This window comes from Tamandua tetradactyla, chromosome 5 (genome assembly GCF_023851605.1).
Source record: "Tamandua tetradactyla isolate mTamTet1 chromosome 5, mTamTet1.pri, whole genome shotgun sequence".
NCBI classification, from domain to species: domain Eukaryota; kingdom Metazoa; phylum Chordata; class Mammalia; order Pilosa; family Myrmecophagidae; genus Tamandua; species Tamandua tetradactyla.
This window is the reverse complement of record NC_135331.1, coordinates 70,077,373-70,103,537: the sequence shown is the minus strand read 5'-3', so window position 1 is coordinate 70,103,537 and position 26,165 is coordinate 70,077,373. Positions and strand designations below refer to the sequence as shown.

Below are 26,165 nucleotides of genomic sequence, written 5' to 3'. Positions count from 1 at the left end.
AGCTGTGTTCCAATGGAACTTCATGGATTAAAATTTGAGTTTATATAACTTTCACGTGTCATGTTATTTCTCTTTTGACCTTTTAAAAAATCACTTAAAAATGTAAAAACCATTCTTAGCTTATGGGTCATACAAAATGTGGTGATGGGCCCGATTTGGCCTCCTGCAAGCGTAATTTGCCAACCCCTGCTCTAGATTGAACCCTTAGGGATGACAACTGAAGCTAACTTCTAACCTGCCCCACATCCAGCTGAGAATTAAGAGGTTTCTGACAGCCTGGTGTTAAATATAAGAATAACAGGAGCCAGGCAGTGAAATTTGGTCACTTCTGCCTTCAGTGAACCTTTCAATCGAGGTGACAGTTCAAGCACCTAAAACTTTATATGGTCAGTTCTCAACTTTAGCTGTGCGTTGGAATCATCTGGGGAGATTAAAAACCTTCCATGCCCAGACTGTTTCACAGAGCAACAGATCGAGGCCACTGCACACTTTTTAAATCAGATATTCTAGGCGAAAGACCCAGACATGGGTATTTTTTCAAAAGCTCCTCTAGGTGACACTTATGTGTCAAGGTTGAGACCCAGGAATAAATTTTTTCTTTTTAAATCTCCTCAGGTGATTTAAATGTGCCGACAAGGCTGAAAACCACAGGCCTCAAAAGAATAAATAACTGGGACTTTATCAAATCCAGAACAGATCATATGGTTGTTTCTATTTACTAATAAATGTTTAATATTTCTGTGTGTGGAAGAAATCGCTCTGAGCCTTGCTTTATTTTAACATGATGGTGAAGTTCTTGGGAATGTAACACTCACATGCTTCAATTATCTACCTAAAATTACCCAGGAATTGTATAAAACCAAAATGGTTAGCTCCTTTTGTTAATCACATGATAATTCCACTCACCTAGAAGTACCTACAAGCCCTTCAAACACAAAACTCAGGGGGAAATTAAAAACTTGTGTTGCATGTCTCACATACGAGCTTGGTTTGCAACATTACTTGAACGTATATGCATTTTTTTAAAATACAATTTTACTGAGAAATTATTCACAGACCATACAATCCATCCCAAATATATAATCAATAGCTCACAGCGTCATCACATAGGTGTGCATTTCATCACCTCAATCAATTTTAGAACGTTTTCATTATTTCAGGAAAAAAAAAAGAGAAAACCTGAAACTTCCCACACATTTGCATTTTGAAAGAGCCAAAGGATCAGTTTGCAGCTGCAGCCAGCACCTGCAGATGCCAGCACCTCAGGGCACGGTTAGATCCCAGGTCTATTGCCACCCGGTGACATGTCTTGTAGGAGCCTGCGAATTGCACAGTCGCTGAGCAATGGAATGTCTCCCAAAGACCCTGAGCACTGGGAAGGGAGCGATTTGGCTTAAGCCTCACACAGCCCTTTGATTTTTTTTTTTTTTTCACAATTGTTGGAAAAAAAAATTGGGGTGGTGGGCGTAAGGGGAAATTGCACTGGCCGGAATCGAGCCCGCTCTTTGCATAGCAGGCGAGAAAGTTCTCCCACTGAACTACCCTTGCACCCCTTTGATTTTGAAGAATTTTTCCAAGTGTTTTGCCCCTGGGGGAAATGCGAAAGCTTCCTGGAGTTGTTATTGCACTCATTTTAGTCGGTGCTTTTAGTTTCGTTTTCTGATTCTGGTCGGAGAAAACCGAGAGGCTCCACCCTGATCGTGCTATCACCTCCAGCAGCCTGCGGGCTCCGCGGCAGTCCCCCTGACGAGAGCATGGCCCTGCAAGCCCCGAGTCCCGCGGGACCCAGCCCGGTGCAGACCTGCGTGCTCATCCTCATCTTCACGGTGCTGCTGCAGTCCCTGTCCATGGCCGTGACCTACGTGTACTTCACCAAGGAGCTGAAGCAGGTCAGTACGGCGCAGCCCCAGCCTGCCTCTGAACGGGCTCCTCTTGCTGCTTTCTCAGTCCGGTAGACCGTAATTGCTGTACAAGCAGTTACTTTGTAAAAGCGTGAATTCAAGGGATTGTGTAAACAAAGTGCAGTTACCTAACAGGCTCCATCAGTGATGTTTTTATTTTACCACCTGTGGTATTTTTATTTTAGTTAAAAATATACCTATTTTTATAATATTAGCAATCCCAACTACTCAGTAGTACCTTCCGATGCATGCTTTCTAGTTCTTTTCTCATGTGTCTTTGGGAGTGAGCGGAACTTGAGGGCAGGAACTTGACTGATTTCACTCACCATTACATATCTGGGGTTAACACGGCTGACACATAGTAGGTATTCATTAAATCATGGAACGAATGAACAATCTTCTCAACATCCTTATGTGGTAGTTACCACATTGGTAACTCTAATACACAGAGAGCAAGGAGTAAAAGCAGGTCTAAACCAAGAGCCAGGCTCCCAACCTCTGCTTGCCATTGCTTCATGTCCCAGGCGTGGCTAATTCCAGTGGATTTGCAGAACATGCCGACCATCCACAGAGCGTGCAGGACCGAAACGCCCTTTATACACCATCTGCTTTTCTTAGAACTCAGGGCTGTTAACCAAAACCAGCCTTGTTCCAGTCCCTTGCTTACACATGCCCAACTCTGAACAGTTAGTCAGGAGGGAGAAGAACGCACACAGGAACTGAAACCAGAACCACGGCATGGAATGGCAGATGTCTCATTCTCCTCCAAGATTAATGGGCATGGAATGGGAGTAAATCGGATCTGGAAAATACGTTTTGGTTTTAGATCTGGGGCATTTCTGTGTTGACAATAAGTGAGAACAGAAAGGACTGGAATTCCAATATTCCTTGGCTGCAGGCGTGTCATGGACAAAGTATGTAACAAAGGTTAACAGATGGACTCAGCTCTTTAAAGTTCATGATAAAATAATCGAAAATAAAACTGCCATTCCACGCCTGTGGATGGTTCAAGTATGAATCCAGGCACATTTGACAGAGGATAAAAACAAGTTTAGCACCATTACAGCTTATGTATTTCTCAGCTATATAAAACTTCTGGACCTGTGAATGCCAAATTGTTTAAAAGAAACAAACTCGACCTTTGTTATATTAGCATAACAACCATAAAGTGGTTATGTATATTTTGGCTAACTGTGTCTTACATATTAAGGACCTTGGGCTAGAAGGAACTTTGAAACTCCTCATTTCATGCATGAGGAGACTAGAGACCCCGAGGGAAATGACTTATCCAAATCAATCAGGTATTTGGGGGCGAGCAGTGGCTAGCTCTGCTGGGCTGAGTCCTGTCGGCTCCTAAGCCAGTACACAGCAGAGTGTACACAAGGCCACACATTGGCAATTTTGATCTAAACTATTTCCCTCTGCATTGTGATGACTGAACATAAATCTCTCAAATAGCCAGGAAATGTAAATCTAAGGTTCTCAGAAAAATATCAATTGTACAAAAGCCATAGTGTGTTAATTATCTAGCAAGGAAATGCAATTTGTTTACCCTGTGAAATGTAAATTTTGCTTTCTCAGAAATTTTTTTTTTTTGGAAATAGATGAATACTCTTCATCTATTTTACTTATTTGCAAGTAATTATGAAAACAAAAACAAGAAAAAAAAAAAACCGACCACCATCAGATGGCCAGTATCATCAGCCTTATTTGTAGAACACATAGAAGAGCCTGTATATTTGTAAGAAAAAAAAATCAGCAAAATTATAGTCAGGTCTAAAGTTCTAAATCTATGTAAGAAGCTGGAATACCACTGTATTTACCCACTTGGAGCCAGCGCATTGGAACCTTTGTTAACTTTGCAGTGTAAACACAGAGTGAGGCTGTCTGACCACTGCACAAGTGGCTCCATCCGTTTGCCTGTATTACCAGTCGGACTAATTTTAAGACTGAATTAACTGGTTCTCTACCAAACTGATTCATTGAATTGTCTGTATATGTAGTAAGTTTTCTTTGAATTCTTCTACTATAAAAATGCAAGTTTCAGGGCAGGCCGCGGTGGCTCAGCGGGCAAGAGTGCTTGCCTGCCATGCCGGAGGACCCCGGTTCGATTCCCGGCCCCAGCCCATGTAAAAAAACAAGCAAATAAACCAAATATAATAAAAATAAAGATGTTTCCCTTTCTTCCTCCCTTCCTTCCTTCCATCCTTCCTTCCTTCTCTGTCTTTCTTTCCTTCCTTTCCTTCCTCTATCTTTAAAAAAAAAAAAAAAAAATGCAAGTTTCATATAAAGCTTAACATTCCCAGATTTGTGCACATTTTTCTTGATTGCATATTTACATATGTATGCATGTATGTATGGGCATGCAGAAGAAAACACCAAGAGTGCTAGAAAGGGAGAACTAACTGATATTGAGCCCCTACTGTGTGCCAGGAACTTTCCTAAATGTTGCCCTGTTTCATCCTCATAACGACCCTGTTTTATAAAGGAACAGACTAAGGCTCAGGGAAGTTAGGAGACTTGTCAAAGATTACAAAGTAGTAAAACGTAAAGCCCTGTTTTGAACCTCAGCATTACATAGGGGCTCAATAAATTTTAGCCTTTGGAACTACTGTTGAGAAGTCTCTTGCAGGAGTCACCCTCCTCATAGTAGTTTTTGCAAGGGAAAATAAATCTGAATCTAATTGGGTGTCTGTGTAGAGATTGGAAAAGCATATTCAACATAATGTCTTTTCCCAAAACAGACTACAGATTCTTCTTGGTCGGTCGAAATTTGCAGAAGATACAGTAAGCAGCGATTGTAGAGTATGGACTAAGGGGTGCTAGATCTTCAAAAATAAGCTTATAGACCAGCAAGCATAAACAACAAGTATGGACTCAGCCTCTAAAATCTTTATTTCTTTCAGAAGGTTTTATGGCCAGGAACTGTCTATTACTGTAGCACCATAGATGGGGAGAAAAGGGAGAACAGGACCCTTCTCCAAAGAGCTACGTAAATGAACCTTTATGCTATCTGTAGTTTGCAGAAAATAATTCTCAGAAATTAATGCCCAGGCAGCAGAGGGGGTCAGTGCTGCCATCTCTGTCTCTGAGCCAGCAAGAGTTCAGCCTGCTGATTTCAAGTGCTGCCAAGGGCTGGTTGGTTCTGGCTCCAACAACGGTCAGGTTTGCCACCACGCCAATGGAAATCCACTTCTCAGAACCAAGGACTGCTGGAGCAGAAGAGCAGGTACCCAGGGCAAAAGCTGACTGTCCTTCCCAAGGGCTGCAAATAAAAATGGCAACCCCCTATCCCCACCCTGCCCCATACCAGAGAGGTGGTTAGTGAGAGAATAGCCCAGGCTGTGACAAGCCACAGGAAATGCACACCTTGATGTAGAAAGGATGTGAAAGGCAAGGGGGAGGGCAGATAAATCACACTAATTATTCTTGGAATAACCCCACACACCCTCTCCTCTTGTGTCTGATCACCGGCATTAGCCGAGGTCCATAGAAGCAGCTACCACATATGAGAATGGAAAAATGCCTGTGGTGGGAGAGGAGAAGAGGGTCTTAGTTATTCATAAAAATATCTAGAAGGGGAAATACCAACATGTTGACAATAATGATCTCTAGATGATTTTTACTGGTGACTTCTTTTCTTTTTCTTTTTCTATAGTTCTCATAGTAAATACATAAAAATGTCTGGGCTCATTCATGATTTTCATACAGATTTAAAGAAGATGACTGTTTGTAACCAATTGTATGCAAAATTGCATATATCTGATCTCATGTATATGAGATATGTATAAAATGAAGGAGATCACCCAAAATTAACTGGTGGTTCTCTGGGAGGAGAGATAATGGTGACTTTAGCATTCTCCTCTATATTTTTTTCTGTATTTTCCAGGGTATCTGTATATCCTGAAGGTATCAAGGTTTCATTAACTTTTAGGTAATAATGGAGTCACAATAGTTTATCACCTTACCACCCACAAATAACTGAGACTTTATAAAATTTGCAAACTTTGCCCTCTTGCCTTCTGAAAGTGTTCCTGGAAAATCCCGGAGGGTATCAACATGTACCAGCCAGCAGTCGGTACTGACTTAGTCTGGCACTTGCTGAAGCTCCACTCCCCTCTCAAACTTCACTTCAGCTCACAGCTTGTTGCCAGCTTCCCTCACTGCTTGACCCTGGGCAGCTTTCCACTCTGCTTTTCCTTCTGTGGCTGGATTCCCATTCTCTCAACTCCTGCAGATTGAGACAGCTTCTAGCTGCTGTAAAGTAGGAAGGCAGATTGCTCCCTCTCTCTGTGTCATGCCCATCTTTTTGTCCCCAAGTTACAGAGGGTATGAACCTGCTTCTTTAGTTTCATTCAAACCCACAGCTGCCCAAGACATATTTATGCTGCCCCTGTGGCTGGGCTGGGCCAGAGTCCACTCGACATTGGCTTGCTCCCGCTGGAACCAACCCTAGTGTATGTGGGTGAATCCAGGTCTCCCTCTTTTCATACCTGATCCTCTCCCCAGGTTGCCACACATGCCTGGATATTTCTGAACCATAGGTGATTGAGTTCTTTCCTTAAAAAGTTGTTGTGGCTTCCAAGTAAATTGGAGATGTTGATAGATATCTGGAGTAGAAGAGGAAGGGGTGGGCAGGGGCAAGGAAAGGCTGCCTAATTCCATTGCCAGTCATTTCTCAACTTGGGTGGCTCAAGCTGTCACTTCAACTATAGTACAAGGAAGATGTTTTTCTCTTATAATTAAAAAAGAAATAAACTTTTTTTTGAGGGAGTGGTGGTAACTGCATGTCCTCTGCCAGGGTGCCTGGAAGGAATTAATCCACTCCAGCTTGTGCTTTTGCACTTGAGGGATGTTGATCAAACGTCCTCTGCTCAGTGGCCCAAGTAATACCCGGCTGAGTACAGAACCACATCTCTGCCCAGGACTTCTCATAAATGGTTAAGTTTTTGGAATAAGATTGCCTTTCTATAGAAAGGAGGGATGATTTTTCAGGTTGATCCGTTCTTCATTTTCTGGAGTTCAAATGACAGGGAAAAAATTTTTTTCCCCATTTATTTTCTCAGAGAAAGGCAATTCCATGGATTTCCACAGGGAAATAACACATCTTCAACTCCAGCTGTTAAAAAAAATAACGGCAAAAACAAAAAAAAAACAACTAAACCAAATAGGAAGAAAAATAAATCTTCTGACTTTATATGGTTTGCTGTTTTTCTTTGCAAGAGGAAAACAAACTTGATTAATCAGTTATGAGCCTGACGTGCGCAGGAAGGTTTGTTGTGCATGTGCAAGTGGGTGTGAAGCAAGGGCTTTGTTCTCAAAGACATGGACTTTGTTAACATTAATTTAGCTATTGTAAGCGTTTTCTCTTTTTATCTAAAGTAGGGAGCAAACTTTCAAATGGTGTCCAAAGTCTCTGCAGATAAATTCTCTATAGTGTGGACATTTAACGAGGCACACTCAAATTTCTAGTGGCAATGTACTCTAGAGTCTGTCATCCAGAAGAGTAGAAATCACAAGATCTGGAATCTATTCAGACAGCCAAGGCAAGAGGCCACTATTCGCGTGCACCTACATATTGCCCCAGGGCTAATTTTTTATTTACGAACCTGGAATTTAAACTTACCCCACTGCCTTCCTTGTATCTAGATGGGTTCTCAAGCTTTAGGATGGGCTCTGCGGCACTTCAGGGATGGAAGGGAGGCAGCCTGGTGAACCTCTTCAAACCTCATAAACAGCAGACTCAGAAGTAGGGATGTGCCCTGCCGAGGGACACACTGCTGGTTAGTGGCAGGAAAGGACACTGTGACTCAGGAGGCTTGACCCACATGTGTATCCTTTCCACCATATCCAACTGCTTACTTTTATTCGAAGGACAAAGGACAGCATGTCTACTATTATTCCAACTCATGAACTTACCCAACATGACAACACTTCTCTGAATTAGTCACCCGTCTCTGTTGTTTTGATGTGGGGTCCATAAATCTAAAAAGCACTTGTCACCACAATATTGTGTTATACTCTATTCCAACCCAGCTGCAGGACAAGTATTCCAGAAGTGGAATTGCTTGCTTATTAAAGGAAGATGACAGCTCTTGGGACCCCAGTGATGAAGAGAGTATGAGCAACTCTTGCTGGCAAATAAAGTGGCAACTACGTCAGCTCGTTAGAAAGGTAGGTGCACTGCCAGAAAATCTCACTGCAGGGAGAGAAGATTGGGGGCAGAGTGAGTAACAACATTTAAGATCATAACATCTAAATCCCTCTTTTGCAAATGAGGAAGGCCCAGAGCATTTAAGTGATTTCCTCCAAATTCGTAAAACTAGGAAAGGGTGCAACAATGCCCAACATTGAATCCCAGCCGACTCCTGGTCTACAGTTCCTTCTACTCCAGACATTCTCCTCATCTAGTCTAAACTCTTTATCTTACCATATGGAAACCGTGGTACAGATAGACCACTAGATAGTTTCAAGGTCACACAATAATAAAGCATATGTGTGATTTTCTTTTTAATTCGGAAGACACGAATGGCCAAATAACAGTGTTTTGTGTTCTTCTCTAATTGTTGATCTATATTTTTTGTATGCATGTAGAGACGAAGAAAAAAGAAAGGAAGAAGAGAAAGATACTTTGAGAAATTGAAGGTGATGACATCTCAATTTACAGTCAGTAAATGACTAATTACAAAATCATTATCTGTTTATAGAAGCTGCTTGAACAGGCTCTCTAGCAGAAACATTTATGTTTCTATCGTCTAATCATTTTTTATGCTAAATGTAACTGACCAATTTTAATTTTAGCAAAGTCACTTAGGTCGGATCAAATTTCTTCCCATGACCTGCTCCTCCTTTGTAAGATGACATTTCATGTTTGCCTTCTGCCTCCCCATAAAGGTCAGATGAGAATGCGGATGTAAAAATATTCTCTCAACTATGAAGTATACCAACATTATTTAAGGAAAAAAAATTGCTGGGGAAATTTCCAGGGTACAGGGAGGATTTGTTTCAAATATTTGTAAGTCAATTGTTTAGCACCCAGTATCCATTGTTTCATAGACACAGCGTTTTGTGGGTGATTAGAGTTCCTGTTTGTAACCCTGAGCAGGACTCATGGTTGGGCCAGATGTCGGCTATGACACTCTCTCCAGGAAATGAAATCAGTTTTCCAGGTGGGAGTCTCAGGAGCACAAAGACTCTGTGGCAGCGCTGGCTAGGGACACCTGCTCCTCATGAGCTCACTAAAGCAGCTGTGACTCCAGTTGTGGTGGTTGTTGAAGGGGTGAGGACCTGGGGAAACCTGGGGTTGGGAAGGCGCCTGAGAAACCTGAGGAATAAGACTTCTGCAGCCAGTGGGGCTGGAAGGGACCCTGATCCAACAGGTGACAAGAGAGGGAAACGTGAAAGTACGGTAGAAATCTGGAGACCAAAGAGTGGGGAGTTAGGAAGAGAAGTAGTGTGGATGGATTTATTTATCCTTCCTGCTCTTCTTTCTCCCTGCCAATCTCACAACCCGCCGCCAACTTCTCTTTTGGAGAAAAGCTGGGCAGGGACACAAAGTGGTGGGTGAGAGCGTGGGAAAAAAAAATAGGGAAAGGTTTTTTCCAGCACCATCAATGGAACAGATTATTTCCAGTAAACATCCTATGCTCGTTACCTACTTCACTGCATTTAATCATCACAACTTCCTGGTGAGAAGGCAATTTATTATTCTCCTCTTCCTGCTTTAAAACAGGTGAAGAAATCAGTTAAGTAACGTAGCAAGGTCTCACAGAGCAGTAGTTGACAGATTTGAAGCCAGACTATCTGACTATGCTTTTAATCACTCTTTTATTCTGCCTTTTACCCTACAGGGATTGCCCTTCTCTCCTTCCTGCTGCTCCTCTTCCTTCCTTCCTTTCTGTTCCAAAGAGAGAAAGAGAAAAATATGTACAGGCGTGCGTGCACACATACACATACACAGACACACACAGGCCCCGTCTGGCTGTACTTTCCGGTTGGTCCATGCCCATTGGGCTGCAGCCTATCCGCCATTATCCGGACTCAGGGCTTGAGGTCTGGGGGTAGCCGAGAGTTTCTGATTCGCAGTAGAAATACAGAGGAGGAGAATTTCTGGCAGCTGCAAAATTAAATCATGATGGGAAAAGTAGGACTGTGATGGGCAAAGCCCTCAGGTTTGACAGAGCTGAACAGAAGGGAGTTCGGAAGCCAAGAATGAGCCAAGTCAGGGTCTGTTTCATAGAAAAGCTCAGCTTTCACTGTGTTATCCAGGTTTTCTCCCCTGGTTAGTAGAGAGTGGGGCTTTTAATAGATGTTCTGGAAAGATATAGGAAATTGGCAAAATATTTCTAGGTTGAGAATGCCTCAATCACATTATCAAAAATAAGAGAATAAGAGAATGACATAAGAGTGCTGTGTGACCACGTGAGGCTCTGCAAGGGTTGTGTGCACACAGGCATGCACACACGCGCGCACACACACACACACACACACACACAGAAACACACACACAAAGAGAGTGGGCTTGGCTTCCACATCCGTCAGGCACCCTGAGGTGTGGGAAGCCTCAGGAGATGGAGCTTGGCAGGATGGTGCCTTCCTCCCTCTCTCCTCCAAGTGTGCCCTTTCAAAGTCTTCATCCAGAACAGAACTTTCCCAGCCGGGGGCCCGTCCCTCAGTCCCTCAGTCCCTCAGTCACCATGTAGGAAGAGCTGCCCCAATATTCACCCCTCGCTCACACCTCGTCCCTCACACACACTGTTCTTGAACAATTTAAAGCTTCTTAGATTGACTGTTTATGTAGAAACATCCTTGTAGGCATGAGCACGAGAGACTTAAGCATTCAATAGTCAGTATAAAACTTTAGGGAAAGTAACAAGCTTTATTCAATTCTGTTTGCAGATGATTTTGAGAACCTTTGAGGAAACCATTCCTACAATTCAAGGTAGCATTTTTTTGTTCTTATTTTGATTGCCTCCTGTCAATTTTATGACGAGTCCTTCATTTCTCATTTCTCTACTCCCATCCACACTCCTACTTGCTTCTCCTTGTGTCAAGCCACTTGTTGATTCTATTATCTCCTAGGTATTGGCTGCTAGAAAGCCTAAACAACACCTGTGGCCCACATGTGATCTGCACTTTATTTCTGATTATTCTTGTTTTTCCAACTTGTATCTTCCTTTCACATCATGTCTTCAGTTTTCATTTACTTTCCAGTGTGTTATAAATAAATCATCTTATATCCTTCCTGGAATATAGCAAGGAATAAAATAAATTAGGTCACCAAAGTTACCCATCCTCTCCACTCTAACCCCCACCGTGCTATGTGTCTTTCTTAATGTGTAAGCCCCCTGCTCTCTCAGCCCTTTCCCAGAGATCCTTCCACCCACCTGCAGTGCTCACCCTGTGGTCTCCCCACCAGGGCCATCTCACTGCTTGTGGTCAGCAGCCTTCTCTGGGCCTCCTTCCTCCTCAGCACTGTTGCCCAGGCTGGCTTCTTTGGTTGCCTGTCGTGGCTTTTCTGTTCCTGGCTCTTCCCATGATCAGCTCCTCATCTTTCACACCTCACTCATAACCCCTTCAGAGGCCTTCCCTGACCATCTCTCTAAGTAGGACTCTCTGCATCACATTATTGCTATCACACTTACCTTGATCACTTCCTTTTATTTGTACTTTTATATTTTTAAAAATTTGTGCCTTTCACCCTGGCTCCCTCCTAGATTAAAGAACCAGTAAGAGAAAACATCTCTGTTTCTCTTACCTCTCTACAACCAGCATCTAACTCTATGCCTCGAGCCCTCAAATAATGAATAAATAAATAAAATTACTGAATTTAATTTGCTATTGGTTGGCATTGGATCACCATCTTCCCATTTGCTCATATTAATGGGCATATAGGTTTCAACGCTTATACTAGAGACTTATAATCCTGGGCATACCAGCCTGGCAGAGAAGAAACAATTTTTAAGATAGGTACTGCAAATATTGTCTTCCTCCTTTTCAGTTCTCCTTTTCTAATGCAATAAACTTGTTCAGCATTTGACAACCCTCCTATTCCTTTATTAATTATGCTATAGAAGGACAAGACCTCGTCCAGGGATTCAAGCCCTCTTTCTGATCCTTTCCCCTAAGGCAAAAGCAGTAGTCAAAAAGGACAGTCAAAGCAGTGTGCCTCAACCCTTTATTCCAGCATTTCTGAGTAAGCCTTTCTCCCATCTCTGAGTGCTTTACTTGTCTTGGTAAGGCACACCAAGTGCGTGCTCTACTATGAACTATTTTCAATGTTGGAAGAGTAATATTCTTTTTTATTTGTCTCATGAAGGTACAGGAATAATGTACTTCTCCATATAACAAAATATATCCATGGCACACAAATATACAGGTTTCTTTTGGGGGCAATGTTTGCTATAGGCAGTAGGAAATTTCCTTTCTTTAAACTTTTCTTTCAAATCAAGACCTTCCCATATCCTTGCAATGACCTCAATGCAAGATATTTATAATTAGATTCAGTTATTTAATATTTAAAAGAAAAGTACAAAGGGCTCAGGGCAGGCAAGGCATTATGAATTATTTAGCAATAGAGGTCAAAGGTAAATGGACACATCAACCTTGACACCTGAGTGTTCTGAGAGTAATACGTCATTGAATATGCAGACCCATGCAATATTTGGTCTTCAGCATCATATAAATACTCACCTATCCTCAAAAAGTCACAACTAATACCAAATATATGGAAGAGATTCGTATTTTCCATTCATTCCTCCTCTGTGGAATTTTGTCACTTCCTTTTGGTTCTCTCTTCGACTAACCTAAATGAAGGCCATATTTCTTCAGTTCTAATAAATTACAGTATAAATGCTCATGTCCATTGCCTTCTACCCAGTGGCTACAAAGATTAATCAGAAATTGATTACACTGACTAAGCCCTTAAAGGATTTACAGTTTTTTACGGAAATAAAGCATAAAGTGAAAAGTTACTTTCACTTCTTTGGTGGGTTCTACCCACCAAACTTTACCTTAAGATTGGTTGGTCTGAAGGACAACCCTTATCTTTCCACTTTGTTGACCATTACCTTTCAAAGACTACCCATGTCCAAAAGCCCAAACTTTGTAGCCCGATATTCTAAAATTTGACTCCTCATACAAGTCTCATTCAAGTCTGAAAGGAAACTCCTCCCCCGCTTCCCCCCCAGGCATGCTTTGTGCAGCGTGCCTCAAGCCTCTATTCCAGCACTTTGAATAAGCCTTTCTCCCATCTCCGAGTGCTCAAATCCAGTCCATCCTTGCTCTGCTCAGACATTTATCCTTGTGCCCCAAACTCTGTCTTGCATCCATTTGTTTATGATTCTTTCTCTTTGTCCCTAGAGGAGTGCCTTACACAGAAACGATGGGTACTTTGGAAGTGAATGAAAGGGCCTTAGCAGCATCTTCTCCATAATCCTTCCCCTGACCTCAGCTCTCCAATAAACAGGAATCTTTCCCACCTCTAAATACTATTACCTTTTTTTTTTATTAATTAACGGAAAAAAAGAAATTAACCCAACATTTAGAAATCATACCATTCTACATATGCAATCAGTAATTCTTAACATCATCACATAGATGTATGATCATTGTTTCTTAGTACATTTGCATCGGTTTAGAAGAACTAGCAACACAACAGAAAAAGATATAGAATGTTAATATAGAGAAAAAAATAAAAGTAATATTAATAGTAAAAAAAAAGACAAACAAACAACCAGACAGACAAAAACAAAACAAAAAAAACAAAACAAAAAACCAAAACAAACAAACAAAAAAAACCTATAGCTCAGATGCAGTTTCATTCAGTGTTTTAACATGATTACTTTACAATTAGGTATTATTGTGCTGTCCATTTTTGAGTTTTTGTATCTAGTCCTGTTGCACAGTCTGTATCCCTTCAGCTCCAATTACCCATTATCTTACCCTGTTTCTAACTCCTGCTGGACTCTGTTACCAATGACATATTCCAAGTTTATTCTCGAATGTCCGTTCACATCAGTGGGACCATACAGTATTTGTCCTTTAGTTTTTGGCTAGACTCACTCAGCTTAATGTTCTCTAGGTCCATCCATGTTATTACATGGTTCATAAGTTTATCCTGTCTTAAAGCTGCATAATATTCCATCGTATGTATATACCACAGTTTGTTTAGCCACTCGTCTGTTGATGGACATTTTGGCTGTTTCCATCTCTTTGCAATTGTAAATAATGCTGCTATAAACATTGGTGTGCAAATGTCCGTTTGTGTCTTTGCCCTTAAGTCCTTTGAGTAGATACCCAGCAATGGTATTGCTGGGTCATATGGCAATTCTATATTCAGCTTTTTGAGGAACCGCCAAACTGCCTTCCACAGTGGTTGCACCATTTGACATTCCCACCAACAGTGGATAAGTGTGCCTCTTTCTCCGCATCCTCTCCAGCACTTGTCATTTTCTGTTTTGTTGATAATGGCCATTCTGGTGGGTGTGAGATGATATCTCATTGTGGTTTTGATTTGCATTTCTCTAATGGCCAGGGACATTGAGCATCTCTTCATGTGCCTTTTGGCCATTTGTATTTCCTCTTCTGGTAGGTGTCTGTTCAAGTCTTTTTCCCATTTTGTAATTGGGTTGGCTGTCTTTTTGTTGTTGTTGAGTTGAACAATCTCTTTATAAATTCTGGATACTAGACCTTTATCTGATATGTCATTTCCAAATATTGTCTCCCATTGTGTAGGCTGTCTTTCTACTTTCTTGATGAAGTTCTTTGATGCACAAAAGTGTTTAATTTTGAGGAGTTCCCATTTATTTATTTCCTTCTTCAGTGCTCTTGCTTTAGGTTTAAGGTCCATAAAACCGCCTCCAATAGTAAGTTTCATAAGATATCTCCCAACATTTTCCTCTAACTGTTTTATGATCTTAGACCTAATGTTTAGATCTTTGATCCATTTTGAGTTAACTTTTGTATAGGGTGTGAGATATGGGTCCTCTTTCATTCTTTTGCATATGGATATCCAGTTCTCTAGGCACCATTCTATTACTTTTTATTTTTATTTCTCATAAGTAACTTTTCACTTTCTGCTTTATTTCTGTAAAAAACTGTAAATCCTTTAAGGGCTTAGTCAGTGTAATCAATTTCTGATTAATCTTTGTAGCCACTGGGCAGCTTAGTGCAGTGATTTATCCCTAGCAATATTTGCTCAATGAATAAATATAATTTATCTTACAACCAACATAAGCACACTGGGGAAGTCTGAGCTGATTTTTTAAAGAGAGTAAGTTTGTTGAATTTATATATTTTTAGGCTGTCTAAAGTATTTTGGGTTGTGGTCAATAAATATTATTTATTATGATTTAGTGAATCAGCAGTTTATATGCTCATATATTGAATACCATGACCAGCACATCAATTCATTTTCCTTTGAAGTGAGGGATAATAACTATTGGATACCAGTTTGCAGTATCTGTAGACAATGGTTATCACTGCTGCTCCTTTAGAATCAGTAGTGGTTACCAAAGAAGAAAAAATAATTGAGATGACAAAAATTAGTACCACTCTGATTGTGTTAGGTATACCTCAAAGTGGAAATTTGCCAATAATTGGTTATTTGAGCACTTTCAGTCATTCAGCAGGTTAATTATAAGTCCACAGTTTTGTTTTGTTTGGGAAAGGGACCAGAACCTTCACTTTGTTATATTCTATATGAAACTTACCTCTGAGATGCTGAGAAATTGTAAACCGGATTATTGTTTACCCCTGCCATCTAAAGTACTTTGAAATTAAATATAAGCGGAAGCAGATCGATCATTGTACTACATGTTTTTATGAAAACCCATAGAATCAACTTGGAAAGATCAGTGAGCCTTCAGTGCCTGACTAACAATAGAGCTGTGAGCAGCAGTGCATTTGTGAAAGAGCTTGGCAAGTGCTGATGATTTTTTGCATGATTTCTCTTTCAGAAAAGCAGCAACATACTCCTTCCCTCGGAAGAGAAAAAGGCCCTCAGAGAGTAGCAGCTCACATTACTGGAAACAGTCAGAAAAGAAGCACATTTCCATCTCCAAGTAAGAGAAGTGATGAATATATGATTTAAAGGAAGGCAGTGGAAAAATTGTTCCAATCATTTATTTTTTGTTACTTTTATCTGAAGTGTTGATATGGCTATAATCAAAATGCTCAATGGTAATCAGTGTCTCAGATTAACTGTTTCCAGGAGCAAGATTATAGACAAATAGCTCAGTTACTGCCATGGCAGCATATCTGGTCTCAGGAAAATTATGAAGTAGAAACATTATGAAGTGGGAGAATTTTGTCTTCGAAGTCCTCAGCCTCCAATTTTTGCTTTTTGCCTTCTTCTTTAAAGTAATTTTTCTCTCCATGACTGCTTCCCTTTTTTACCCTACTCCCCATCAAATCATCCTCCTTTTCAAAGGATGTAAAACAACAATTACTTTTGCTATGAAGTGCTAGCTTCAGGGCTCCTAGAGGTATCTGTATTAGGTTGTACTGTAGGGAATTGCCAATATTTGATCATTTTTCACTCACAGAATGAGAATTTCATTCAGTTTAACCAAATTTCTTAAACAAAACTTTTAAGTGTAGAACAGGAGTCAATATAGCACTGTTGTTACATGCTTGGTTTTACAGTCCAAATACTCACAATGGGATCCCAGTTCCTCCTCACCTAGATATATACATTTTGAACAAATTATTTCACCAGATCAAATTTCAGGTTTTTCATATGCAAAATGGAAACAATCTTTAACTCAAAAAATGGCGAAGATTAATAATAACCATTGCAAAGTGCCTAGACTATCATAAGCACTCAATAAATAGTCACTTTCATTATTATAAAAATTTTTTTCCCAACTTAAATAAATTTCAGATACACTTAGTAGAGGAAATTTTGTTTTTTTTTTCTTCTTCCAGGGCAAATGCCTTCCTGGCATTCCTGAATTCATGTTTTATAAATGACTGACATGTCTTGCCTATGAGAGAGATCATCATTATTATTAAGATGTTACTGTTTAACATTCATCAACAAATATATTCATTGTTTTAAACTTTTGAAAAGCTCAATTTTGTGCTAATTCAAAAGCTGATCTCAATCACAGAAATGGAACCTAAGTTTCAAGGGATATCATTTTTGCTAGGACCCTTTTTCATTCAAAGTCTTTAGCAGTTAAAAATTCACGGGTCTGGAGCTCTTTAAATCTGCCTCCCTTTACCAAATCTTTTGCTCACTCACATTTTGCACCAGGGCTGTCCTCTGTTTGGAAACTGCCTTTGATCTGGAGAGTGGAGCAGGACCAAGGAGGGATCCAAAGGAAAAGCAAGATGCTCTAAGTGCTTGCAGTAGGAGACGGACATTTCTTTAGGTTTCCTTCTAGATTATCCAGTTGAGTTCACCAGCCCGGGAAGGAAGGTAGGGTCCAGGACAGGAGTTGTGTCTGCAAGTAAAAATTGTGCATCTGAGTGGACCATCCCCAGGGCTACCATGCAGAGCTGAGTGTGGCAGCTGTGGTATAGTGGTGGAAGAGATACACCACCAGTAGGATTACAAAGGTTCCATACACTAGGATTACTTTCCAGAAACCTAAAACCTTCAGATGGTTCCTAGGCCAGATAAGTCCCAAAATGCAGAGGGACCAATCTCTCAAGAACATCAACTAGTTCCATTCCCCTTTGGAATGGGCATAGCCAAATACCCCTAAAGAGTGGGAGAAAGATCAAAGGAGGAGGTGTTATAGCAGAGAAGATAGTATTTAACAAATGAGTGTGACTGTTGAATCACACTCCCAATATGGAACTCCCAATAGACTGCAACAAATCAGGAGTACCCAGTAGAATATGAGTAAATTTAGAGGCCACATGAAATTGAAGGAGCAAGAAGTTTTATATTAGATCAAAATCCTTTGTCATCCTAGCAAAAACATACTGGCCACCACTGGGGAAACTCCTGGCTTTCCTTCAAAGTCCCTCCTGTTTTTTTGGGGTTTTTGGCAGTGTTTCCCCAGCCTGGACTTCTAGCTGCCATATTAATTTTTTATTTTATTGTGAAAAATAACATATATTTAAAAGCAATAAATTTCAAAGTGCACAGCAGCATTTGGTTGTAGAACAGATTTCAGAGTTTGGTATGGGTTACAATTCCACAATTTTAGGTTTTCCTTCTAGCTGCCCCAAGACACTGGAGACCAAAAGAAATATCAATATGATGATTCAACAGTCACACTCATTTGTTAAATACTATCTTCTCTGCTATAACACCTCCTCCTTTGATCTTTCTCCCACTCTTTAGGGGTATTTGGCTATGCCCATTCCAAAGGGGAATGGAACTAGTTGATGTTCTTGAGAGATTGGTCCCTCTGCATTTTGGGACTTATCTGGCCTAGGAACCATCTGAATGTTTTAGGTTTCTGGAAAGTAATCCTAGTGTATGGAACCTTTGTAAAATCTCAGTAAAGCCCTAGGTATTCTCTACGATTGAAAGGAATGGTTTTGGCTGGGGTTTAGCAAATCATGACAGTTGCAATATCTAGCTGAAGCTTACATAAGAGTAGCCTCGAGAGTAGCCTCTTAACTCTATTTGAACTCTCTTAGCCACTGATACCTTATTTGTTACACTTCTTTTCTTCCCCATTTTGGTCAGGATGGCATTGTTGATCCCATAGTGCCAAGGCCAGGCTCCTCCCTGGGAATTATATCCCATGTTGCCAGGGAGACTTTCACTGCCAGATGTCATGTCCCATGTACAGGACAAACTCCCTTCTGTTAACACAGACTTCTGTTTCTCTCTAACTATAATCCAGGCTTCCAGAATGAAAAGGCTTTGGGCCAGAAGATAAACTCCTGGGAGTCATCAAGGAAAGGACATTCATTCCTAAGCAATTTACACTTGAGGAATGGAGAGCTGGTTATCCATGAAACAGGGCTTTATTACATTTATTCCCAAACATACTTTCGATTTCAGGAGCCTGAAGAAATTCCGGGAGCAGTTTTGATAGAACAAAACAAAAAGAAAAACAAACAAATGGTGCAATATATTTACAAATGCACAAGTTACCCTGACCCTATACTGCTGATGAAAAGTGCCAGAAATAGTTGTTGGTCTAAAGAGTCAGAATATGGACTTTATTCCATCTATCAAGGGGGAGTATTTGAGCTTCAGGAAAATGACAGAATTTTTGTTTCTGTAACTAATGAGCAGTTGATTGACATGGACCAGGAAGCCAGTTTCTTTGGGGCCTTTTTGATTGGCTAATTGATCTGCAAGGAAAAAACAATCTCCTAAAAGTTACTATTCACTCTTCAGGGTGACATACTGTGAAAGAAAATGTTCTGACTGATTTGACAGGAAAGACAGACTGAGCAGAGCAGCCTCAGCCAAAAATATCTGCACCGAACACTTTTTGATGTCTCTGAAAAGTGACCCACTTGTTTTAAGAAAGAGAAGTTGCCAAAAGACATTTCAGGATTCTACTTGACATCAGTTTTCTTGCAGAAATCTCGATGTTTCAGCTTCAAAGTAATTGTACTTTGGTGAACATCTCTTTTTATTTACTCCTTGCCAAGAGTCCAGAAGAAAGAGCCACAAATCATTTCATCATTTCTTTGTTTCATAAATTTCTTCAGTGGTTGCTTCCACTAAAAAAAGTGGTCGCTTCCACTAAGAGAGAAAGTAGACCACTAAAAGGCCCTGATCTTGGGAGGCAATCTGCAAGATGAAATGTGCAGAGAGAATCCGCACTGTAGAAGTTGGCATATACACCTGGATTTGGTGAAAATAAGACATTTTGATTCAAAATACTATCATTTTGTAAATAGAATTCTTTTACATAATATTCTGTTCAGTGAACAGAGAATTAGCTTCATATGGGTTTTGCTTTTCACTATGAAAAAGTAAGGCCAGTGAAGTCTGGTCAAGAGACTGAAGATAATTTTGATAAAGGACTCTGTAATTACTGAGCAGTGAATCAGGGAATTTGATCTCATGGAAGCCGGAGCAGAAATGGAAAAATGGAAATGACAAACTAGATAAATCATCAGAAATGAGACAAATTGAAGGTTTGCCCCAAATGTCAATATCTGATATGTATCTTCATACAGTATCAGTTATTTTGTCCCATCAAAAGAACAATAATTATTTTGATCTTCCAAAATCAGGACAAATGTATTTCATTTCACCATTTTATCTAGCCACTTGGGGAAAAAAATTAGTTGGAGTATTTGTCTGGTCTCTTCTAATTGTTACTCCTAAATACAACATAGTCTATACTCCTTAACTATATGCTCAAATGTTCATTTAAATGCATTCTAACCAAATAGATCTTTTTCTATAAAAGAAAAAAATATGGCCAATGTAAAGCTTTCTTAAACGTTCCTAATTATCCATTTAGTGAATTATTATGGTCCTTTCACCTAGAACCCCAATAATTTCTTATCTTCTTTTTCTTGTTATCATGCCCTTTAGAGATATCCAGAAATGCAAATCCAATTATCCATTCTTGCCAAAGTATATGCAAATACAAATATAAAAATTTCATTATTTTTCAATATCCTAACTGCTTTAATATGGATAATTGCCAGCTGTGGTGGTTTGGAGCTGTATGCACCCCCAGGAAAAAATATTCTTAAACTTGATCTATTTTCTGTGAGAGCAAATCCATTGTAGGTACGACTTTTTGATGGGGCTACTTCAGTTAAGGTATAGCCCAGGATGGGTCTTCATCCTATTACTGGAACCTTTATAAGCAGAATGAAATTCATACATCAAAGAAGAGGGCACAACAACAAAAGAAGTAGAAGAAGGCGCAGAGGGACCACCCTGAAGCCGAACACTGATGGGACCTGGGGAGAATTTGGAGGCCAGGGAATGCTGCCATATGCCTTGTCATGTGAGAAGCTGGGACAGGCGTCAGTCTTGGGGAGAGGGGGGCATCAGCTTGAGGACAACTTGATTTGGACTTTCTTTCGGCCTCAGAACCATGGGCTAAGGGATTCCCTACTGTTTTACCCAGCCCGTTTCATGGTGTTTACTTGAGCAGCCAAGGAAACCAGCTGATACTTTCTTTTACTTGGGCTACTGAACTGGCCATTCTCAGAGGCAGTGTGCAATGGATTTCCAACCAAATTCAACCATGAAATATAAAACATGCTGCATTATCTATAAACATAAGATCATTTAGCTATTTTCAGGTCAATGTAATATTCAAATATACTTGACTGATTTTCAAGAAAGGCTATAAAAGATACTTTGAATAAATTGAAAAATACTCTGTTCCTTGATAGGAAGGCTCAGTGATATGAAGTTGTTATTTATTACCTAAATTAATCTTTCAGTTAATATAATCTTCATTTTAGAAAGAACAAAACCTTTGTATCTGGACGAACTGATTCTAAAGTGTATATGGGAAAATAAATGTGTAGGGATGGCCATTAAATTCTGAAAAAGAAGAGGAATGAAAGTGGATGGTCTCTACCTAATGTTATGTGGTCCGATAGTGGTGGATGAATAGACAGTAAAATAAATGGCATAGAATAAAATATTCAGAAATACAGTCAAAGACAAGAATTCAATATTTGATCAAAGTAGCAGTTCAAATCAGTGTGGGGGGGAAAGGATAGATTATTCAATGAATGTATATTGGAACAGCTAGTATTAATTAATGTTGCTAAAATCTAAATAAGATCAGAAAATTCCTACCCTGATATCTGATAGGCTTACTGCCATTTAAATTTACAACATGTCAGATATCTGGCCCCTCTGATCCATACCCCCTTACCTCGCTCTGTTTTTTTCCATAATGCTAATCAAGTTCTTACACACGGTCAGATTGACTGACTTGTTATGCTGTTGTTTAAAGCTGTATCCTCTCTCTAGAGTGTAGCAAGAACCATTTACTCTTATTTACAACTCTATTCCCAGTACCTGGAACAGTACCTGAACATGGTATCCACGCAAGATATAGTTGCTAATAAATAAATAAGTGAATTCCTACCATATAGGAAAAAAAGAAGAGTTCCTACCTCATCCTTTGCATCAAAATATGTTTGAAGAATTTTAAAGTTTTGAAATTTAAATTTCAAAGTGAAAACTTTTAAATCAAGATTTAAAACCAAACTAAAAAACTGATATATTTGGTTATGTCTGTAACTTTAGGATGTAATATGAAATTGATTGTTATCCTTCCTATTTTTGTATTAAAATTTCTATGTTTTACTTTTTCAATAAAAATGACATTTTGTTAAAATATGCAGTTTTTGTTTGTCTACTGGTCACCTTTGTTTTATAGCATCAAAATTACTAAAAATGGGCAAAAACACTTTTGATCTCTCTTTTCTCATACCTTTTATCTCATATATCTTACAGAAGAAAATAATTAATTGTTCACTTTTTGTTTAATATGTTAAAATGTATCAGTTCTTTCCTTTATGATTTGTGCTTCTTATGGGTTGAATTGTGTCCCTCAAAAGACATGTTCAAGTCCTAACACCTGATCCCATGAATGTAACATTACTTGGAAATACAGTCATTGCAGATAGAATTAGTTAAATTTAGGTGAGGTTATACTTGAGTAGGGCAGACCCCTAATCTAATGTGACTAGCATGCTTATAAAAAGAGGAAAAAGAGACAGATACAGAGAGGGGAACACTACCTGATGATAGAAGCAGAGATTGCAGTGTGGTAACTGCAAGCCAAAGAACACCGAAGATTGCTAGTAACTCACTAAAATCTAAGAAGAGGCAAGGAAAGATTTTCCTCTTCATATTTCAGAGGTAACATGACTCTACCAGTGCCTTGATTTTTTTTTTTTTTTTTTTTTTTTTACTTCTAGCTTCCAGAACTGTGAGACAATAAATTTCTATTGTTTTAAGCCACCAGGTTTGTAGTACTTTGGTAGAGGAGCCATAGGGAATGAAGACAGAACTTTTCATATTTTGGTCAAGAAATCTTTCCCTACCGATATCATTAAAATATTACCATATTTTTCTAAAATTTTTAGTGTGTCCTTTCATAGTTTGATAGTGTCATTTGGTTGTGATTTATTTGTGCTAAACAAATAAAATTATTACATATTGTTAAAAGGGTCATTTCATGAAAATTATATAACATTTATAACATATATGCACGAAACAGAGCCTTAAAATATATGAAGCAGGTGTTGACAGAATTGAAGGAAGAAATAGATGGTTCTATAATAATAATTGGAGATATCAATGTCCCACTTTAAACAATGGAAAGAACATCTACATAGTTCAATAAGGAAATAGAGGACTTGAACAACACTAAAACCAACTAGATCTAAGAGATATATGTGGAACACTTCACCTAAGAACATTAGAATACACATTCTTCTCAAATGTATATGAATCATTTTCCCAGGATAGACATGTTAAGCCATAAAAATGTTTCAATAAAGGTAGAAAGATTTAAATCATATAAAGTGTCTTCTCCAACCACAATGAATTGAAGCTAGAAATTAATAACTGAAAGAAAACTGGAAAATTTTCAAATATTTGGAAATCAAACAGCACACCTTTAAAAAGGTCAGAGAAAAATCTCTAAGGAAATTAGAAAATTTTGAGATGAATGGAAATGAAAACTCAAAATACAAAAAGTTAAGAAATGCAGCAAAAGCTAAACTTAGAAGGAAATTTATACTCATAAAAGCCGATAGAGAAGAAAAATCTAAAATCAACAACCTAACTTTATACCTTAAAGAACCAGAAAAAGAAGAACAAACCAAATCCAAAGACAGCAGAGGGAAAAAAAATAATAAATATAAGAGCAGCAATAAATGAAATAAAGAACAGAAAAGGAAATGAAAGAACAGAAAAGCAACAGAGAGTATCAGTGACACCAAAAGTTGGTTACTTGAAAAGATCAACAAAATGGGCTAGTCATTAGCTAGACTGACAGGAAAAAAAAAAAAAAGATTAGAATTACTAAAATCAGAAATGAAATTTGAGACATTATTACCAACCTTACAGAAATTAAAGGGATTATAAAAGAATACTTTGAACAATTTGTAGACCCAACAAATTAGATATCCTAGATGAAACAGAAAATTTCTAGAAACATACAAATTACCAAAACTGACTCAAAAAGAAATAGAAAGTCTCAATAGACATAAAGCAAGTGAAGGGACTGAATCAATAAACAAAAATCTCTCAATAGAGAAAATCCAAAATTGTTTGACTGGTGAATTCTACCAAATAGCTAAAGAATGAACATCAATCCTTCTCAAACTCTTCCAAGAAAATTGAAGGAGGGGACACTTCATAACACATTCTATGAGGCCAGCACTACCCTAATATCAAAGCCAGATAAAGGCTCCAAAAGAAAAAAAGAATACAGGCCAATATCTGTTATGAACATAAACACAAATATCCTCAACAAAACACTTAGCAAACCAAATCCAAAAGCACAGTAAAATGATTAAACACTATGACCAAGTGGGATTTATTCCAGAAATGCTAAGATGGTTCAACATAAGAAAATCAATCACAGTAACACATCACATTAGTGGAAGGAAGAGGAAAAAAACACGATCATCAATAAATGAGGAAGAGCATTTGACAAAATTCAATAACCCTCTTATAAAATACTTAGAAAACTAGGAAACAATATAAATTTCTGTTAACTAATTAAAGGATAAACGAAATATGGTACATGCATACAATGTTATATTATTTGGCCATGAAAAAGGAATGAAGAACTGATATATGCTACAACATGTATGAATCTCCAAAATTATGCTAGGTTAAAAAAACAGACCAAAATATCACATCTTGTATGTATGATTATATGATGTGGGTGATATATATACAGAATGTAAATCCAAAGAGACTGAAAGAAGATTAGAAGCTATCACTGCATGAGGAATGGGGGAATGGGGAGTGACTACTTAATGGATATGGGGTGTTTTACAGGGCAGTGAAAAAGTCTTAAAACTAGAGAAGGCTGATGGCTGAATATTATGAATACACTAAAAAGCACTGAATTGTGTACTTTAAAGTGGTTAATTGTATGTCATGTGAGTTTCACCTCATTAATAAGATATTTTAAATAAAAATCTGGATCTGGATGGACAAAGTTTGAATTCTGGCTTTGCCACTCACTAACACAAGTTAGTAAATGCTCTGTGCCTCAGTTTCCAACTCTGCAAAAATGGGGGTAGTTTCAGTAATGTCATAGGATTTATGTGAGGGTTAATGAAGTTCACACATAAAGTCTTTAGCACAGTACCTGGTAGGTAGCTAGTGTAAAAAAATATATGGATAGTTATTATTATATTGGTTCATACCCAGTAGGCTTGCCTTACTAATTCTAATAGCGATAGATTTTATCAGGCAGTTTGCAGTAAGAAAAACAGAACCCATTCTATTATATTTCAAAGAGAAGGGAATGGAATATGGAAACTTGGTTTAAATGTAAGGAAACAGCTAGAAGAGCTAAAGGGGAACTTTGGAGTTACCTAGACATTATTAACTGTAGGAAGATGCTGTTCCTATAATTAGAGGAACAAAAGTAGAAATGGTGTCACCCAGAACTTTGAGCCACGATGTGATCTGCTGAAGCAGAAGCCCAGAAGCCTGCACACCTTCTGACACTACTGAAACTTGTAGCTGCTAATGTAATCGCCACTACTGCTGAGTAGGAATTCAGAGCTTGCACACTCCTGCTGACATTGAAATCATCCAGGAGCTTGCATTTCTGCTGATAATGCTATAGAAGAAAAACAGTACTACTTTCTTCCTACCACTGGAAGAACCTGCTGGAATGCAGCTGACAAGGAAGACTGGGGAACGAAGTCCTAATGCTTCTAGCCTCAGTGGTATGGAAAATAGTATAGAAAAACTGATGGAGGCCCGAGTACTCACACAAAAACACAAAGAACAGAGAGATTCTCTCGTATATTCTATGTAAACAATCATATCTATGAACTGTGAAAATTTTATTCTCCCTTTATAATCCTAATTTTAAAATTTATCTTTCTTATCATGTCAGCTGGGAATATGACATTTAGTAAAATGCTTAGTACAATGCTTGATAGAAGTCATGATAGGAGGTATGGTTATCTTGTTCCTTACTTAAAGGAGAGGCCTCTTTAAGTTTCACAGTCAAGTGTTTGCCATAAACTTTTGGAAGGGGGGGTTAATTTGTTGTTGCTATTGATAATAAAGATGATTTTGAGCCTTTAATGTTAACTAAGTGCTTGGTTTTCACCTGACATCTTTTTCTATCCCAGGAGCCCATC

At 38.9% G+C, this 26,165-nt stretch overlaps 1 protein-coding gene and 1 long non-coding RNA gene across 4 annotated transcripts in view; one reads left to right on the top strand and one right to left on the bottom strand.

The window, feature by feature from the left end:
• Positions 1-1,252: 1,252 nt before the first annotated feature.
• TNFSF10 (TNF superfamily member 10) lies at positions 1,253-22,153 on the top strand. 2 transcript variants are annotated; one of them, XM_077161056.1, is made up of 6 exons: positions 1,253-1,889; positions 7,938-8,075; positions 8,496-8,546; positions 10,800-10,842; positions 15,860-15,964; positions 18,713-22,153. In XM_077161056.1, the coding sequence occupies exons 1-6, from the start codon at positions 1,755-1,757 to the stop codon at positions 19,162-19,164; spliced, it is 924 nt and encodes a 307-aa protein (XP_077017171.1). In that variant the 5' UTR covers positions 1,253-1,754; the 3' UTR covers positions 19,165-22,153. The 2 variants fall into 2 exon arrangements, with proteins under 2 accessions (XP_077017171.1, XP_077017172.1); XM_077161057.1 differs by lacking the exon at positions 8,496-8,546 and having other exon boundaries at positions 1,258-1,889.
• LOC143684251 (uncharacterized) overlaps positions 10,769-26,165 on the bottom strand; it is a 33,517-nt gene continuing 18,120 nt past the window's right edge. Inside the window, exons 3-4 of one of the 2 annotated variants that reach the window (XR_013175938.1) lie at positions 17,149-17,350; positions 10,769-11,145 (exon numbers count right to left, since the gene is read on the bottom strand). This is a non-coding gene — a long non-coding RNA (uncharacterized LOC143684251). The remainder of the gene's footprint in view (positions 11,146-17,148; positions 17,351-26,165) is intronic. The other variant, XR_013175939.1, reaches the window with a different exon arrangement.

Coding starts and splice junctions, on each gene's coding strand:
- TNFSF10 (XM_077161056.1), top strand. CDS start 1,755: ATGGCCCTGCAAGCCCCGAGTCCCGCGGGACCCAGCCCGGTGCAGACC. Junction 8,076..8,495: donor TACGTCAGCTCGTTAGAAAG/GTAGGTGCACTG, acceptor GTATGCATGTAG/AGACGAAGAAAAAAGAAAGG. Junction 8,547..10,799: donor GATACTTTGAGAAATTGAAG/GTGATGACATCT, acceptor TTCTGTTTGCAG/ATGATTTTGAGAACCTTTGA.